Source organism: Heptranchias perlo, chromosome 3 (assembly GCF_035084215.1).
Source record: "Heptranchias perlo isolate sHepPer1 chromosome 3, sHepPer1.hap1, whole genome shotgun sequence".
NCBI lineage: Eukaryota > Metazoa > Chordata > Chondrichthyes > Hexanchiformes > Hexanchidae > Heptranchias > Heptranchias perlo.
The window spans coordinates 39728843-39748704 of record NC_090327.1 but is presented as its reverse complement, the minus strand read 5'-3'; the positions used below and the strand labels follow the sequence as shown (position 1 = coordinate 39748704).

At 45.4% G+C, this 19862-nt stretch overlaps 1 protein-coding gene across 3 annotated transcripts in view; it reads left to right on the top strand.

Moving 5' to 3' along the window:
- Positions 1–19862, top strand: part of LOC137312586 (UDP-N-acetylglucosamine transporter TMEM241 homolog) — a 143031-nt gene that overhangs the window by 65775 nt on the left and 57394 nt on the right. For 2 of the 3 annotated variants that reach the window (XM_067979129.1, XM_067979118.1), the window contains exon 13: positions 2119–2212. In XM_067979129.1, coding sequence (XP_067835230.1) covers positions 2119–2212 — 94 coding nt within the window. Of the gene's footprint in view, positions 1–2118; positions 2213–2740; positions 2941–19862 lie in introns of those variants that run through there. The other variant, XM_067979123.1, reaches the window with a different exon arrangement.

The following is a 19862-nucleotide window of genomic DNA, read 5'->3' as shown; positions in this document are numbered from 1 at the left end:
CAACCGGGATCTTGGGTTCATGTCACGCTACACATTACCCCACCAGCGAACAAATGTTATCTGTTTTTAATATAATGGGTCATTTGCTGGCTTTCTCTGCCTTCCGGATGTTTCTGCCTCTCTCTGTTTTTTTTCCTGTTTGTTTTTTTGTTGAATGTGTATTCGGGGGTTCTGCAGGTGACACCTCTCTGTCTGAACACGGTGATTGCCTTGGCAACGGGCAGTTGCAGGGGCATTCTGTAAACACCATGTATTGTTCTATATGTATAAATGCGTAGGCTTCGAGGAGCTCCTGAACATTTACCTGAGGAAGGAGGAAGTCTCCGAAAGCTTGTGAATTTAAAATAAAATTGCTGGACTATAACTTGGTGTTGTAAAATTGTTTACAATTGTCAACCCCAGTCCATCACCGGCATCTCCACATCATGCATAGAATGCACAGCACAGAAACAGGCCATTCAGCCCAACAGGTCCATGCCGGAGTTTATGCTCCATATGAGCTCCTTCCTCCCTACTTCATTTAACCTTCTCAGCATAGCTTTCTATTCCTTGCTTCCCCATGCTAGATAAACACATGCTCGTCGTCTCAATTACTCCCTGTGGTAGCGAGTTCCACATTCTAACCACTCTCTGGGTAAAGAAGTTTCTCCAATTTGGTGACGTCCGCAAATTTTGAAATTGTACTTCCGATTCCCGAGTCCAAATTGTTTATATAAATGGTGAACAACAGTGGTCCCAGCACTGATCCTTGTGGCACACCACCACTTCCCACCTTTTGCAAGTCTGAGTAACTATCTTTATCTCCTACTCTCTGTTTTCTGTTTTGGAGCCAGCTTCCTATCCACTCTGCTACTTGTCCCCTGACTCCACATGTTCTGCCCTTAGTCATGAGTCTACTACCTTACCGAAGGCCTTTTGAAAATCCAAATATATTACATCTGCATTACCCTTGTCTACCCTTTCTGTTACTACTTCATTCTTGATGCACGAGTTTAAATTAGGAATGTTGGCTGGCTTTTGTATTCAAATCCTGTTTTAGGGCAGGCCTACTGTGCCTGATAGCATTTGCTTTGCCACTAGGTAATGTATTGAATGCAGAATACCTTTTTTTTACTAATTAAATCTAAAATGTTAGATTTCTAACAAAATTGTCTGCTGAATAAAAAGCCAATATTATGGTCTAGTGAACTATCATAAACAGTGCTGGGGTTTCAATCAAGTTGTGCTATGTGAATCTGAATTTTCTGTTGAAGGAACATAGTGTAAGGAGCTATGAACTTGTACAAACCTGCTGCATCCACCTGTTGTCTGGTTATTGGTGGCTGTTGTGGGAAAAAATCAGACTTAAAGATTCAACATGCAGTTTATTGGACAAAGTACTCTGGGAGAAGGCTGGACATTCCGCAATGTACGCATATACCTTCTCAACTTTAAAATGGTTGTCATGCTTTTTTATACCTTTGAAATACAGATTTCAGTAGCTTTTACATCATAAATCTTGATTACACACATTAACCAATTAAGTCCGCACAGCAACAACAGACAGTTTACACATTTGGTTTTAGGGTAAATACCACTGTCATGTACCCATTTGTCACTTCATCGTTGCCTTTAATTCAACAGTCCAAAATCCATGCTAACAGTGGCCTTGGAGATGGAAGGCACCAGAGCTAACCCCAATCCTCTCTTCACTTGACCTCCACGCATGTATGTTTTCAACTGGGGTCGCTGGAATAATGATAGGACCGGGAATCCTGCCAGATTTTTCTTCTAATGCAGGGTGCCTAGGTCTGTTGTAGGGCCCCAATTAATGCCCCCAGTACTTGGCCGATAGCGAGAATTGAACCTGCAAACTTTGTCCTGTATAGCTCAGTAATACACAGGGCAGGGGCTTCATCCATTTGGTGATTCATAGAGCTCAAATAGAAAGTTTAAATTTAATTTTGGTTTTGGTTTGACCGAGCTTAGCTGAGGTCAACATTTTAATGATTTGTTTCTTTTTCCATCAAATGTATAAAGAGTTGTACATTAACAAATTAGTATTTGTGCCACATCCAGTGTTCTGTGTAAAATGAAAGGATTTCTAAAACAATAAATACTGTTTTTCTTTTTATTTAGTGGAATTCTGGGGGTTTCCCTAATGCTGGTCACTCTAAAGGTGAAGAGTTATCTGTCCACAGTGCGGTATGGTGTATGGATACTGTTAACAAAGGTATGGAAATTAAACTCTGCACTTTGGGTGGTTGTTACTTAACTGAGTGTTAATCAATGGTCAAACGTGGTAACTCATTTCACAGAACATTAGATACACAGAACTGTCCGAACTCTCAGATCTGACACCAAACTTATTAACTGCCATTCATTATAAGGCAGTCCTTGGCCAGTTATTACACCACAATCTTTTTAAATATCCGTCATTCAAAATTATACAAATGTCATACTATTTATGGGGAACCTAATAAGAAACACCATCTCTGTAACCCAGTTCTTCACTATACCACTCTTTTGTATTCAAATCCTGTTTTAGGGCAGGCCTACTGTGCTTGATAGCTTTTGCTTTGCCACTAGGCAATAAATTGAATACAGAATACTTTATTTTACTAATTAAATCTAAAATGTTAGATTTCGAACAAAATTGTCTCCTAAATAAAAAGCCAATATTATGGTCTAGTGAACTATTATAAACAGTGCTGGGGTTTCAATCAAGTTGTGCTATGTGAATCTGCTTTTTCTGTTGAAGGAACATAGTGAAAGGAGCTATGAACTAGTACAAACCTGCTGCATCCACCTGTTATCTGGTTATTGGTGGCCTTAGAGATGTCCTGTTAGCCAAGGGAGGTTATGCAAAGCTGAAAGCCCACATGGAAGAAAAAAAAAAGCCTTAGATGGACTGTTATACTGCATATAAATTTCTAGTAAACCTGCCTTGCTCAGTGCAAGATTTCACTGTAATGAGGTAAGAGCAACCATACTATCAGTAGCTATGTGTTTTTTAAACTGAGCCAATCTACAGCAAAATCAGTACGGAGTACTTGTTACTTGATGCATTATCATCTTATTTGGCACAGCATTGTACTTTTTGAAAATAAAAGGGAAAAGCCCACCGATATCTTCCCACAGTGCTATGGTAAACTAGCACTGCCCCTCTGAGAATCACCAGAAACCGCAGGCATAATTAGAATCACAATAACGATTGATTATTGAGGGGAACGATCAAGATTGCAAAGGGATAAAAATCTTACATGAACTTTTTTATTGCTCAAAAACAGCAGTGAAGCAGTGAGCTTCCACAGTCCAGTCACACAGATTTGCTGTACACTCACTTTATCAAAACTAAAATGGCCCCCTCTCTGTCCGCTGCATTAAAATGCAAGCTCTCAGAGCGTATTTGACCATGATACTGAGGGTTGAATCATAGAATTGTTACTGCAAGGAAGAAGGCCATTCGGCCTGTCGAGTCCATGCTGGCTCTCTAAGAGCAATCCAGCTAGTGCCACTCCCCCACCCTCTCCCCGTAGCCCTGCAATTTTTTTCCCTTCAAGTACTTATCCAATTCCCTTTTGAAAGCCACAATTGAATCTGCCTCCACCAACTCAGGCAGTGCATTCCAGATCATAACCACTCTCTGTTCCTGAACCCCTTTTAGAATTGTACCCTTTAGTTTATATTGCCTCTCTTTGTTCTTTCTATTAAAATGTATCACCTCGCACTTTTCTGAGTTAAATTTCATCTGCCACGTGTCTGCCCATGCCACCAGCCTGTCTATGTCCTCTTGAAGTCTATCACTATCCTCCTCCCTGTTCACTACACTTCCAAGTTTTGTGTCATCTGCACATTTTGAAATTGTGCCCTGTGCACCCAAGTCCAAGTCATTAGTATATATCAAGAAAAGCAGTGGTCCTTGTACTGATCCCTGGGGAACATCACTGTACACCTCCCTCCAGTCTGAAAAACAACCGTTCACCACTACTCTCTGTTTCCTGTTACTCAGCCAATTTCGTATCCATGCTGCCGCTGCCTCTTTTATTCCAACTTTGATGACAAGCCTATTATGTGGCAATTTATCAAACGCCTTTTGGAAGTCCATATACACCTCTGTCAAATTTCCTCTCAACCTTCTCTGTTCCAATATATCAACCGCATTGCCCTTATCAACCCTCTGTTACCTCATCAAAAAACTCAATCAAGTTAGTTAAACATGATTTGCCTTTAACAAATTCGTGCAGGCTTTCCTTAATTAATCCCCACTTGTCCAAGTGGCTGTTAATTCTGTCCTGGATTATTGTTTCTAAAAGTTTCCCCACCACTGAGGTTAAACTGACTGGCCTATAGTTGACGGGTTTATCCTTGCATCCTTTTTTGAACAAGGGTGTAACATTTGCAATTCTCCAGTTCTCTTGCACTACCCCCGTATCCAAGGATTGGAAGATTATGGCCAGTACCTCCGCAATTTCCGTCCTTACTTCCCTAAGCAACCTACGATGCATCCCATTTGGACCGGGTGACTTATCTACTTTAAGTACAGCCAGCCTTTCTAGTACCTCTTCTTTATCAATTTTTAGCCCATCCAGTATCTCAACTACCTCTTCACTTACTGTGACTTTGGCAGCATCTTCTTCCTTGGTAAAGACAGATGCAAAGTACTCATTTAGTACCTCAGCCATGCCTTCTGCCTCCTTGCGTAAATCTCCTTCTTGGTCCCTAATCAGCCCCACCCCACCTCTTACTACCTGTTTACTATTTATATGCCTATAGAAGACTTTTGGATTCCCATTTATGTTGGCCGCCAGTCTATTCTCATACTCTCTCTTTGCCCCTATTATTTCGCTTCCCCACTGAACTTTCTATATTCAGCCTGATTCTCACTTGTCGTATCCCCTTTTTTCTGCTTTCTCTCTCTCTCTCGCACTCTCTCCCTCGCTCTCTCTCTCTCTCTTCATCCAGGGAGCTCTGGCTTTAGTTGCCCTACCTTTCCCCCTCATGGGAATGTACCTAGACTGTACCCGAAACGTCTCCTTTTTAAAGGCTGTCCATTGTTCAGTTGCAGTTTTGCCTGACAATCTTTTATTCCAATTTACCCAGGCCAGATCTGGTCTCATCCCACTGAAATTGGCCCTCCTCCAGTTTTTTTTTTATTCGTTCATGGGATGTGGGCGTCACTGACAAGGCCAGCATTTATTGCCTATCCCTAATTGCCCTTGAGAAGGTGGTGGTGAGCCGCCGCCTTGAACCGCTGCAGTCCGTGTGGTGAAGGTTCTCCCACAGTGCTGTTAGGAAGGGAGTTCCAGGAGTTTGACCCAAGTGACGATGAAGGAATGGCGATATATTTCCAAGTCGGGATGATGTGTGACTTGGAGGGGAACGTGCAGGTGGTGGTGTTCCCATGTGCCTGCTGCTCTTGTCCTTCTAGGTGGTAGAGGTCATGGGTTTGGGAGGTGCTGTCGAAGAAGCCTTGGCGAGTTGCTGCAGTGCATCCTGTGGATGGTACACACTGCAGCCACGGTGCGCCGGTGGTGAAGGGAGTGAATGTTTAGGGTGCTGGACGAGGTGCCAATCAAGCGGGCTGCTTTGTCCTGGATGGTGTTGAGCTTCTTGAGTGTTGTTGGAGCTGCACTCATCCAGGCAAGTGGAGAGTATTCCATCACACTCCTGACTTGTGCCTTGTAGATGGTGGAAATGCTTTGGGGAGCCAGGAGGTGAGTCACTCGCCACAGAATACCCAGCCTCTGACCTGCTCTTGTAGCCACAATTGAGTATTTTTACTTTAGAATGGTCCGTGTCCTTTTCCATAGCTATTCCAAACCTTATGCTACTATGATCGCTGTTCCGTAAATGTTCCCCCACTGACACTTGGTCCACTTGACCCACCTCATTCCCCAGAACCAGATCCAGCAATGTCTCCTTCCTCGTTGGGCCGGAAACGTACTAGTCAAGAAAATTCTCCTGAACATACTTCAAAAATTTCTCCCCTTCTATGCCCTTTACACTACTACTATCCCAGTCTATATTAGGATTGTTGAAATTCTTCCATTATCACTACTGAATGGCTCTTGCACCTCTCTGTAATTTCTTTGCAGATTTGTTCCTCTGTATCTTTTCCACTAGTTGGTGGCCTATAGAGTACACCCAGTAGTGTAATGGCACCTCTGTTGTTTCTTAACTCTAACCAAATACATTCTGTCCTTGACCCCTCAAGGACATCCTCTCTCTCCAGCACTGCGATATTCTCCTTAATCAATACTGCCATTCCCCTCCTTTCTTTCCTTCCCTATCTTTCCTGAACAACTTGTATCCAGGAATATGCCCCTAGAAGTAGAGGGCATAGTCTCAGGATAAGGGGTCGGCCATTTAGGACTGAGATGGGAGGAATTTCTTCACTGAGGGTTGTGAATCTTTGGAACACTCTACCCCAGAGGGGTGTGGATGCTCAATCGTTGATTATATTCAAGGCTGAGATCGATAGATTTTTGGACTCTAAGGAAATCAAGGGATATGGCGATCAGGTGGGAAAGTGGAGTTGGAGTTGAAGTTGAAGATCAGCCATGATCTGATTGAATGGCGGAGCAGGCTTAAGGGGCCGTAAGGACTACTCCTATTTCTTATATTCTTAATATTTAGTACCCAATCCTGCCCTTTTTTGAGCAAGGTCTCCGTTATCGTCACAACATCATATTTCCATGTGGCTAATTGCGCCTGCAGCTCTCCAACCTTGTTTACTACACTGCGTGCGTTAACGCACATACACTGTGAACCCATCTTAGACCTTCTTGTATTCTCTCTTAATCTGTTCCCATCTAATACTGTACTATTTCTTACTCTAGTGCGATCTGTCTCTCCCAATCCTTTGTGTACCTTGCTTCTCCTTTCCATTCCTACATCCCGGTGCCCATCCCCCTGCCAAATTAGTTTAAACCCTCCCCCACAGCACTAGCGAACCTCCCCGCGAAGACATTGGTCTCGGCTCCATTGAGGTGCAACCCGTCCGGCCTGTACAGGTCCCACCTCCCCCAGAACTGATCCCAATGCCCCAGGAATCTAAAGTCCTCCCTCCTGCACCATCTCTCCAGCCACACATTCATCTGCTCTATCCTCCTATTTCTATACTCACTAACGCGTGGCACTGGGAGTAATCGTGAGATTACTAGCTTTTGAGGTCCTGCTTTTTAATTTCTTTCCTAACTCCATAAATTCTGCTTGCAGGACCTCATCCCTCTTTCTGCCTATTTTGTTGGTACCGATATGGACCATGACCTCTGGTTGTTCACCCTCCCCCTTCGGAATGTTCCACAGCTGTTCAGTGACATCGTTGACCTTGGCACCGGGGAGGCAACATACCATCCTGGATTCACATCTGCGGCCGCAGAAACGCCTGTCTGTTCCCCTAACTGTTGAATCCCCTATCACTATTGCTCTCCTGACCTTTCTCCTCCCCCCCCCCCCCCCCCCCGTACAGCTGAGCCACCCATGTTGCTGTGGACTTGTCTCTGGCTGCACTCCCCAGAGGAACCCTCTCCCTCACCAGTATTCAGAATTAGAGAGTGAGATGCCCTCCAGGGGACTCCTGCACTACCTGCCTGGTTCTCCTTGTCTGTCTGGCGGTCATCCAGTCCCTCTCTGCCTGCACTCTCTTAAGCTGCGGGGTGGCCACTTCCTGAAACGTGCCATCCACAAAACTCTCAGCCTCGCGGATGCACTGTAGTGACGCCAGCTGTTGCTCAAGCTCCGAAATCCAGAGCTCGAGCTCCTTTAGCTGATGACACTTCCTGCACCTGTGGGGATGCGTCCTGGAGTTCCCACATTGCACAGGATGTGTATTCGACGGGACTGAGGTGCCCTGCCATGCCTCTATTTATTAGATTATTAACTAAATTAAACAAAAATAAATTAAAGACTTAAAAAAAGAAACACTCTCCAGCTACTCACCAATCAGCTCCATCCCTCGTGCTGATGTCACTTTGTTTTTTTTTCTCCCTGACGCTCCCATTCTCCTCCTCCTCCGCCTTGCTGCTCTCAGGCCTCCAACTCCCACCTCTTATACAGACCGCTCTCCTCCTCCGCCTTGCTGCTCTCAGGCCTCCAACTCCCACCTCTTATACAGACCGCTCTCCTCCTCCGCCTTGCTGCTCTCAGGCCTCCAACTCCCACCTCTTATACAGACCGCTCTCCTCCTCCGCCTTGCTGCTCTCAGGCCTCCAACTCCCACCTCTTATACAGACCGCTCTCCTCCTCCGCCTTGCTGCTCTCAGGCCTCCAACTCCCACCTCTTATACAGACCGCTCTCCTCCTCCGCCTTGCTGCTCTCAGGCCTCCAACTCCCACCTCTTATACAGACCGCTCTCCTCCTCCGCTACTGCTGCTCTCAGGCCTCCAACTCCCACCTCTTATACAGACCGCTCTCCTCCTCCGCTACTGCTGCTCTCAGGCCTCCAACTCCCACCTCTTATACAGACCGCTCTCCTCCTCCGCTACTGCTGCTCTCAGGCCTCCAACTCCCACCTCTTATACAGACCGCTCTCCTCCTCCGCTACTGCTGCTCTCGGGCCTCCAACTCCCACCTCTTATACAGACCGCTCTCCTCCTCCGCTACTGCTGCTCTCAGGCCTCCAACTCCCACCTCTTATACAGACCGCTCTCCTCCTCCGCTACTGCTGCTCTCAGGCCTCCAACTCCCACCTCTTATACAGACCGCTCTCCTCCTCCGCCTTGCTGCTCTCAGGCCTCCAACTCCCACCTCTTATACAGACCGCTCTCCTCCTCCGCCTTGCTGCTCTCAGGCCTCCAACTCCCACCTCTTATACAGACCGCTCTCCTCCTCCGCCTTGCTGCTCTCAGGCCTCCAACTCCCACCTCTTATACAGACTGCTCTCCTCCTCCGCTACTGCTGCTCTCAGGCCTCCAACTCCCACCTCTTATACAGACCGCTCTCCTCCTCCGCTACTGCTGCTCTCAGGCCTCCAACTCCCACCTCTTATACAGACCGCTCTCCTCCTCCGCTACTGCTGCTCTCGGGCCTCCAACTCCCACCTCTTATACAGACCGCTCTCCTCCTCCGCTACTGCTGCTCTCAGGCCTCCAACTCCCACCTCTTATACAGACCGCTCTCCTCCTCCGCTACTGCTGCTCTCGGGCCTCCAACTCCCGCCTCTTATACAGACCGCTCTCCTCCTCCGCTACTGCTGCTCTCAGGCCTCCAACTCCCGCCTCTTATACAGACCGCTCTCCTCCTCCGCTACTGCTGCTCTCGGGCCTCCAACTCCCACCTCTTATACAGACCGCTCTCCTCCTCCGCTACTGCTGCTCTCGGGCCTCCAACTCCCGCCTCTTATACAGACCGCTCTCCTCCTCCGCTACTGCTGCTCTCGGGCCTCCAACTCCCACCTTATATAGGCCGCTCTCCTACTCTCCTCCTCCGCTGCTGCTGCTCTCTGGCCTACGACTCCAGCCTTTATACAGGCCGTTCTCCCACTCTCCTCTTCCGCTACTGCTGCTCTCAGGCCTCCAACTCCCCCCTCTTATACAGGCCGCGCTCCTCCTCTGCTATTGCTGCTCTCGGGCCTCCAACTCCCACCTTATATAGGCCGCTCTCCTACTCTCCTCCTCCGCTGCTGCTGCTCTCTGGCCTACGACTCCAGCCTTTATACAGGCCGTTCTCCCACTCTCCTCTTCCGCTACTGCTGCTCTCGGGCCTTCGACTCCTGCCTCTTATATAGGCCAGTAGCCTTTTATGTGCCTTGCCTTATGGTTTATGATACTAGTTGACTCTCTTGGTTGCAGTTGAAGTCTTGGAACAGGTTCTTAACTATCTAGTGTAATAAACAGATTTCTTTTGACAATATTCCTGTTCTAAGGCATGTAGCAATCTTTTAATCTAGATTACTCCTAGGATATCAGTTCCCCATTCAAATTCCAGTATAGCATGCACACTGACATAAACCATGAAGTAGTTTAAGCACTTTTGATGCAGTGTGTTCCATGTAGGAACATAGGAACATAGGAACAGGAGTAGGCCATTCAGCCCCTCGTGCCTGCTCCGCCATTTGATAAGATCATGGCTGATCTGTGATCTAACTCCATATACCTGCCTTTGGCCCATATCCCTTAATACCTTTGGTTGCCAAAAAGCCATCTATCTCAGATTTAAATTTAGCAATTGAGCTAGTATCAATTGCCTTTTGCGGAAGAGAGTTCCAAACTTCTACAACCCTTTGTGTGTAGAAATGTTTTCTAATCTCGCTCCTGAAAGGTCTGGCTCTAATTTTTAGACTGTGCCCCCTACTCCTAAAATCCCCAACCAGCGGAAATAGTTTCTCTCTATCCACCCTATCTGTTCCCCTTAATATCTTATAAACTTCGATCAGATCACCCCTTAACCTTCGAAACTCGAAAGAATACAACCCCAATTGGTGTAATCCCTCCTCGTAACTTAACCCTTGAAGTCCGGGTATCATTCTAGTAAACCTACGCTGCACTCCCTCCAAGGCCAATATGTCCTTCCGAAGGTGCGGTGCCCAGAACTGCTCACAGTACTCCAGGTGCGGTCTAACCAGGGTTTTGTATAGCTGCAGCATAACTTCTGCCCCCTTGTACTCTAGTCCTCTAGATATAAAGGCCAACATTCCATTTGCCTTCTTGATTATTTTCTGCACCTGTTCATAACACTTCAATGATCTGTGTACCTGAACCCCTAAGTCCCTTTGGACATCCACTGTTTTTAACTTTACTGGAAGTATTGATGTGGTTACGAGCAAAGCAGGGGTGAAGTATTCGACTGTTGTGATATTTTAAGGGAATTTCAAACTACATCAGTTAGCTTAAGCCCAAATGTTGCTTCATTCACTTTTGCTAATAAACAAGAAAAAATTTGATGGTAGTGCTCCACATTCAGGTAAGTATTTTTAACAAAGTTATTTTTTTGACGGCCTGAGTTCAGATACTCACTGTAGGCGAGTAGCACATTCACTGTAACGGAGTTCCTCAGGGCAGTGTCCTAGGCCCAACCATCTTCAGCTGCTTCATCAATTACCTTCCCTCCATCATAAGGTCAGAAACGGGGATGTTCGCTGATGATTGCACAGTGTTCAGTTCCATTCGCAACCCCTCAAATAATGAAGCAGTCTGAGCCCGCATGCAGCAAGACCTGGACAACATCCAGGCTTGGGCTGATGAGTGGCAAGTAACATTTGCGCCAGACAAGTGCCAGGCAATGACCATCTCCAACAAGAGAGAGTCTAACCACCTCTCCTTGACATTCAACGGCATTACCATCGCCGAATCCCCCACCATCAACATCCTGGGGGGTCACCATTGACCAGAAACTTAACTGGACCAGCCATATAAATACTGTGTCTACAAGAGCAGGTCAGAGGCTGGGTATTCTGCGACGAGTGACTCACCTCCTGCCTCCCCAAAGCCTTTCCACCATCTACAAGGCACAAGTCAGGAGTGTGATGGAATACTCTCCACTTGCTTGGATGAGTGCAGCTCCAACAACACTCAAGAAGCTCAACACCGTCCAGGACAAAGCAGCCCGCTTGATTGGCACCCCATCCACCACCCTAAACATTCACTCCCTTCACCACCGGCGCACAGTGGCTGCAGTGTGTACCATCCACAGGATGCACTGCAGCAACTCGCCAAGGCTTCTTCGACAGCACCTCCCAAACCCGCGACCTCTACCACCTAGAAGGACAAGAGCAGCAGGCACATGGGAACAACACCACCTGCAAGTACCCCTCCAAGTCACACACCATCTCAATTTGGAAATATATCGCCATTCCTTCATTGTCGTTGGGTCAAAATGCTGGAACTCCCTTCCTAACAGCACTGTGGGAGAACCGTCACCACACGGACTGCAGCGGTTCAAGAAGGCGGCTCACCACCACCTTCTCTAGGGCAATTAGGGATGGGCAATAAATGCCGGCCTCGCCAGCAACGCCCACATCCCATGAACAAATTTTTTTTTAAAAACTATTCAAATAATGTGGAAAGTGGATTATTAGACTTGATTGTGCAATTTTTACACTATGAGCAAGTTCTACCCCATTAACTTAATTGCATAGAGGATAATTATAGACAGACCGACGATCCTTTATGATTTGAAATCCATATGCATTGCTGCATTGGGGGGGGCAAATAATATATGGGATTTGTCCACTTTGTCCCATTTAAAAACTCATTAAAGTTAGTCATTCCAGTTAACTGTGGACGAAAAACATCCAGATTCTAACAAAGAGCTACCAAACCATAGATGTTTAAAATTTGGAAAAGAAATGTCGTGGAAACATCATCGCCTTGCAAGTTCCCCTCGCAAACCCTCCTGACTTGGACCTATACTACAATTCCTTTATCATCTGTGGGTTAATATCTGGAATGCCCTACCTAACACCACTGTGGGAGCACAATTGCTACAAGGATCCCAGTGGTTCAAGGAGAAGGCCTACTACCAACTTCTACGGGCAACTGGGGATGGGTAGTAAATGCTGCCTTTCCAATGTCATCCACATCACGAGAACAAATAATAAAAAAGAAATTGAAAGAACTAATTAATACAGAAATGCTTTGAACAACTTTCTTCAGCTTTGCTCCAAATTTAAAAGTAAACTACCATCTAGACCATGACTGACATCATACCCCGTCTGTACTCGCCTGTGGCACTGGCCTGGCAATTGTGATAAAGATGTCACAGCTTCTTTGTCCCTCTGTACAGATGTTCTGAGGAAAGATTTTATGCCCAAAACATCAACTATTTTGTGTTTTCTCAACTGATGCTACCTGACCTCCTGAGTATCTCCCAGCATTTTCTGTTTTTGTTTCAGGTTTCCATGTCTGCAGTATTTTATTTTTTGCTTTTTTTATAGAAAAGGCAAATTCTTTTTGTTGGAATCACAAAGAAACCTAATCTAATGAAATTTTCAATAGGAAATAACCCAGTGTTAGCCATTAATTGAGCTTGAAGTCAGATCCTAGCCCTAGCTGTTGTACCTACTCCGTCTTCTCCTTACGGGCTAGTTATGTCATTCTTTACTACGTTGTCCATAGGAGGGAGCCTGCCTCAACTTCACTCAGGCTGCACCACATGATCAGTAGATCAAGGTCCTAATGCTGTCTCCTTAGAGGGAGGAAAAGAAAAGAATATATTTTTGACAGTTTTAATTTCTTTTCTGTGTACTTTTATTTTCTCTGTCCATTTGCTCTCATGACGGTATAGCCCATGAGAGAATATTGTATTGTCTTAGCCAGTCATGTAACCTTTCCCCTTCTGCTATGTTTATTCCCAAATTGTCAATGCCTGAGTTCCTACTCACTTCTTTATCACTCTTTGCCTTGCTCTGCTTTTGCATTAGTGAAGGAAGTTGTGTCTGCACTACGTCTATTTTCAGCCTGTGGGCATTGGTTTGCAGAAGCCATATTGTATTTTGTTTTTGGGCTGTCAAGATGAAATAATGCAAAGTCCTGACATTGTTATCTGTAAACTGCAGCGAGGTATTTCCTGTCACTGATGCTCATGGCTGGGGTCTGTTGCCTCCCTGCAGATTATGATCTCACAGTCTGTACATTTTACAACAGATTTCAGCTTTGAACAAACGGCTAAGGATTGACCTCTAGCTTGGCTACTCTGCAGAGTGCTCAATAGCCTCCCATTTACTTCATTTTCCTTCACCTCTCAATCACATGGGGAAAGTACTAAAGAGCTTCGGGAACATGATCAATCAGTCAAGCCGTAACTCTATACAGTGAAATCTGTGTGTGCCGATCACCACTTTTAGCGATCAGTTGCTTACAATGATCAAAATCTGCTTTCCAAAACTACTTGAAATTATCACAATAACATAGTATCTAGTGATCAATGCAGTTTGGTTGTACTAATCACTTCAGTGACTGTTCCCTATTGGTGAAAATATATTGGTTCAGTTGTAATATTGTTAATCTACACCCGTTAGTATATGAATGAGTTGTGACAATAATAAGTTCTTAATTATTCATAATTGGCCTTAAATGGTTAACTGTAAAGGACCCTGGGACGACTCAATAGCGTAATTTTTCTGTTCATGGTCGGTGAGATACCAGAAACTCACGGGTATGTTGCCATTTCAAAGGATGGAAAATCGCAAGCATCATGTCTGTAATTTTTAAATTAAGCACTGGTGTTGGGCAAGGTTCCCCACTGCTGGTGCGTGCTTAGAAAATTTACGCCACTGGGCTGCTGAGTACTCACTGGCAATCAGCTAATTAACCACATAGCCTCTCCCCCTTGATGCACTGTGTTGTTAGTGCTTTAAAAGGAATGTTAGCACTTTTATTTTGTTTTATTCAATCCTCTCAACTGAATGGAGCACTGCCTGTATTTAAAGTGCTGCTAAGTCCCGAGTGTTGCTTCAGTTAGCATGGTGATTTTGGGTTGAGAGCAATGAGTAGAATAAAATGTAAAATACTGAAGTTCTTTTCACAATGTATTGGGGAAGTGAACCTGACCAGCGTTTAATTGGCTGTTGAAAGTACCAGTGAGCATTGAACACATCAGCCGATTATAGTGATTATTTGAGCTGCTTGTTAAAATGGTCACTGTAACTCGGTTCCACTGTACCCCTTTAAATTACAAGAACTCAAGATTGATTGTAAACCAACTTTTCCATCACCCTGAGGATTTCAAATGTGTTGCAAAGAAAAGTTCTTATAAAGAATAATATAAGAAAACAAGTCATCACAGTTTCTTTTGCAGAAATAAGTTTAAAAACGATAGAATTAGAGCTAAAAGGCCTGTGATTTTGTTTTGTATTCATTCTCTGGATACAGCTGTCACTGACAAGGCCAGCATTTATTGCCCATCCCTAGTTGCCTTGAGAAGGTGGTAGTAGATCTTCTCTTTGAACTGCTGCAGTATTTGTGGTGATGGAGCTCCCACAATGGTGTTAAGTAGGCATCAGAGAATACTGTAGCAGGTTTTATAAGAGAAATAGGATTTTAAAACTTGTGATAGATTTTCCTTTTGTGGAGTATTCATTTCATTTTCTGTCTGCGGGACCTTGCATTGTGTAAATTGGCTGACACGTTTGCCTGCATAATAGTGTCTGCAATTACAAGTTATTCATTGTAATGAAGCACTTTTGAGACATCCTGAGGACATCGTAAGGTGCTATAGAAATTTAAATTCATTCTTTTAAATCAACTGTAATTTTAGTCCCCTAAGAGATGATCACAGACTTTATCCTAGCCAAAGCTGCATTTGGTATTTTATGATTTCTTAAATGGTCTGGCTGAGGATTTTACATAAATAATCAAGTGTACTCACCTCTTAATGGGAATCTTTGAGAATATTTGTTTTTATAGTTTTGCATGTTTTTATTAAAGTTTTTGAGATACCTTGGTAGCTGGTTTGTTTCCATTGATTTTTCAGGGATAGTAATGGACATTGTTGTAGTGCACTGTTGGGTCTGATTCTGTACCATGTTTAGACTGCTGGGGAGAGCGATGGTAATATACAGCTACCTAAATCTGGCGAGCTTCCAAGATTCTACAAAACCTCTTTCACACCCCTCTCTTCAAAAATAAGATGCTTTTAATTAAAAGAAAAATTAGTGAGCGCTGAGATGCATGGCATAATCGAGGACAGACAGCATGAATTTGTTAAAGGCACATTGTGTTTGACAAATGTAAGAGTTTTTGGAAGAAGTGATTGATTGTATAGATAAAGGGAATGCAGTAGATGTGGTGTGTATGGATTTTCAGAAGGCAGTTGCTCAGGTGTCTCACAGGAGACTTGTTACAAAAATTTAGGCATAAGGTATAAGAGAAAATGAACAGAAAGTTGGTTGACAGGAAATAAAGGGTTGGAATTGTTGGATGTTCGAATTAAAGAAGAGTTGGAAGTGATGTATCCCAAAGGTGAGTGCTGGCTTCACTTTTGTTCTCCTATGCAATTTAATTCAGAGAAAGAAAGACTTGCATTTGTATAGTGCCTTTCACGTCCCAAAGCGCTTTACAATCAATGAAATACTTTTTGAAGTGTAATCACTGTTGGAATGAAGGAAAGGCAGCAGCCAATTTGTGCACAGCAAGCTCCCACAAACAGCAGTGTGGTAGTGACCAGATAATCTGTTTTAGTGGTGTTGGTTGAGGGATAAATGTTGGCCAGGACACCGGGGATAAACCCCCTGCTCTTCAAAATAGTCCCATGGGATCGTTTACGTCCACCTGAGAGGGCAGACGGGGCCTCGGTTTAACATCTTATCCGAAAGACGGAACCTCCAACAGTGCAGCACTCCCTCAGCACTGCACTGGCCTCTGGAGTGGGACTTGAAGTAGGATGCAATGCATTTTGGGAGGAATTACAAATAATTGGAGTGTAAACTGAATGGATAAATGCTGAAGTACATGGAGAACAAAGAAAACTGAGGATGCAAATTTGTATTAAGCAATGATTAGGCCACAATTTTGAGTACTTTGTGCAGTTTCAGACACACCATTATAAAAAGGAGATTTAATAGAGGTTTTTAAAATTATGAAGGGTTTTCGTAGGGTGAACAGGGAAAGACTCTCTCCTCTGGTTGGGAAGTGAGTGACGAAGGGTGATCAGCATAAAATTGTCACTAGGAAAGAGAGCAGAGTTAGGAAACAAAAAAATATGCAGAGGGTTGTTGGGGAATGGAATTGTTTTGCCACAGGGAATAGTTGAGGCAAAGACTACTGCATCTTCTAAGGAAAGAGTAGACAAACATTTGAAGCAGAGGAAGATAAAGGGCTTTGGGACAGAGAGCGGGACAGTGGGATTATGTTTAGCAAAGATCTAGCACAGACGTGGGCTAGATCATAGAATCATAGAAAGGTTATAGCACGGAAGGAGGCCGTTTGGCTCATCGAGTCCGTGCCAGCTCTATGCAAGAGCAATCCAGCTAGTCCCACTCCCCCTGCCCTATCCCCGTAGCCCTGCACATTTTTTCCTTTCAAGTACTTATCCAGTTCCCTTTTGAAGGCCATGATTGAATCTGCCTCCACCATGCCCTCAGGCAGTGCATTCCAGATCCTAACCACTCGCTGTGTAAAAAAATTTTTCCCTTGTGTCACCTTTGGTTCTTTTGCCAATCACATTAAATCTATGTCCTCTGGTTCTTGACCCTTCCGCCGATGGGAACAGTTTCTCTCTATCTACTCTGTCTGACCCTTCATGATTTTGAATACCTCCATCAAATCTCTTCGCAACCTTCTCTGTTCCAAGGAGAACAACCCCAGCTTCTCCAGTCTATCCATATAACCAAAGCCCCTCATCCCTGGAACCATTCTAGTAAATCTCTTCTGCACCCTCTCTAAGGCCTTCACATCTTTCCTAAAGTGCGGTGCCCAGAACTGGACACAATACTCCAGTTGTGGCCGAACCAGTACTTTATAAAGGTTCATCAAGACTTCCATATTTTTGTACTCTATGCCTCTACTTATAAAGTCCAGATTTCTCAATCTGCCCCGATTTGTGCACATATGCCCCCAGATCTCTCTGTTCCTGTACCCCTTTTAGAGTTGAGCCCTCGAGTTTATATTGCCTTTCCTCATTCTTACCGAAATGTATCACTTTGCATTTTTCTGTGTTAAATTTCATCTTTTTTTTTATTCGTTCACGGGATGTGGGCGTCGCTGGCGAGGCCAGCATTTATTGCCCATCCCTAATTGCCCTCGAGAAGGTGGTGGTGAGCCGCCTTCTTGAATCGCTGCAGTCCATGTGGTGACGGTTCTCCCACAGTGCTTGTTAGGAAGGGAGTTCCAGCATTTTGACCCAGCGACAATGAAGGAACGGCGATATATTTCCAAGTCGGGATGGTGTGTGACTTGGAGGGGAACGTGCAGGTGGTGTTGTTCCCATGTGCCTGCTGCTCTTGTCCTTTTAGGTGGTAGAGGTCGCGGGTTTGGGAGGTGCTGTTGAAGAAGCCTTGGCGAGTTGCTGCAGTGCATCCTGTGGATAGTACACACTACAGCCACAGTGCGCCGGTTGTGAAGGGAGTGAATGTTTAGGGTGGTGGATGGGATGCCAATCAAGCGGGCTGCTTTATCTTGGATGGTGTCGAGCTTCTTGAGTGTTGTTGGAGCTGCACTCATCCAAGCAAGTGGAGAGTATTCCATCACACTCCTGACTTGTGCCTTGTAGATGGTGGAAAGGCTTTGGGGAGTCAGGAGGTGAGTCACTCGCCGCAGAATACCCAGCCTCTGACCTGCTCTTGTAGCCACAGTATTTATATGGCTGGTTCAGTTAAGTTTCTGGTCAATGGTGACCCCCAGGATGTTGATGGCGGGGGATTTGGTGATGGTAATGCCGTTGAATGTCAGGGGGAGGTGGTTAGACTCTCTCTTGTTGGAGATGGTCATTGCCTGGCACTTATCTGGTGCGAATGTTACTTGCCACTTATGAGCCCAAGCCTGGATGTTGTCCAAGTCTTGCTCCATGCGGGCTCGGACTGCTTCATTATTTGAGGGGTTGCGAATGGAACTGAACACTGTGCAGTCATCAGCGAACATCCCCATTTCTGACCTTATGATGGAGGGAAGGTCATTGATGAAGCAGCTGAAGATGGTTGGGCCTAGGACACTGCCCTGAAGAACTCCTGCAGCAATGTCCTGGGGCTGAGATGATTGGCCTCCAACAACCACTACCATCTTCCATTGTGCTAGGTATGACTCCAGCCACTGGAGAGTTTTCCCCCTGATTCCCATTGACTTCAGTTTTACTAGGGCTCCTTGGTGCCACACTCGGTCAAATGCTGCCTTGATGTCAAGGGCAGTCACTCTCACCTCACCTCTGGAATTCAGCTCTTTTGTCCATGTTTGGACCAACGCTGTAATGAGGTCTGGAGCCGAGTGGTCCTGGCGGAACCCAAACTAAGCATCGGTGAGCAGGTTATTGGTGAGTAAGTGCCGCTTGATAGCACTGTCGACGACACCTTCCATCACTTTGCTGATGATTGAGAGGAGACTGATGGGGCTATAATTGGCCGGATTGGATTTGTCCTGCTTTTTGTGGACAGGACATACCTCGGCAATTTTCCACATTGTCGGGTAGATGCCAGTGTTGTAGCTGTACTGGAACAGCTTGGCTAGAGGCGCAGCTAGTTCTGGAGCACAAGTCTTCAGCACTACAGCTGGGATGTTGTCGGGGCCCATAGCCTTTGCTGTATCCAGTGCACTCAGCCGTTTCTTGATATCACGTGGAGTGAATCGAATTGGCCGAAGACTGGCTTCTGTGATGTTGGGGATATCGGGAGGAGGCCGAGATGGATCATCCACTCGGCACTTCTGGCTGAAGATGGTTGCAAACGCTTCAGCCTTGTCTTTTGCACTCACGTGCTGGACTCCGCCATCATTGAGGATGGGGATGTTTGCAGAGCCTCCTCCTCCAGTTAGTTGTTTAATTGTCCACCACCATTCACGACTGGATGTGGCAGGACTGCAGAGCTTTGATCTGATCCGTTGGTTGTGGAATCGCTTAGCTCTGTCTATAGCATGTTGCTTCCGCTGTTTAGCATGCATGTAGTCCTGAGTTGTAGCTTCACCAGGTTGGCACCTCATTTTTAGGTACGCCTGGTGCTGCTGCTGGTATGCTCTTCTACACTCCTCATTGAACCAGGGTTGATCCCCTGGCTTGTTGGTAATGGTAGAGTGAGGAATATGCCGGGCCATGAGGTTACAGATTGTGGTGGAATACAATTCTGCTGCTGCTGATGGCCCACAGCGCCTCATGGATGCCCAGTTTTGAGCTGCTAGATCTGTTCTGAATCTATCCCATTTAGCACGGTGGTAGTGCCACACAACACGTTGGATGGTGTCCTCACTGCGAAGACGGGACTTCATCTCCACGAGGACTGTGCGGTGGTCACTCCTACCAA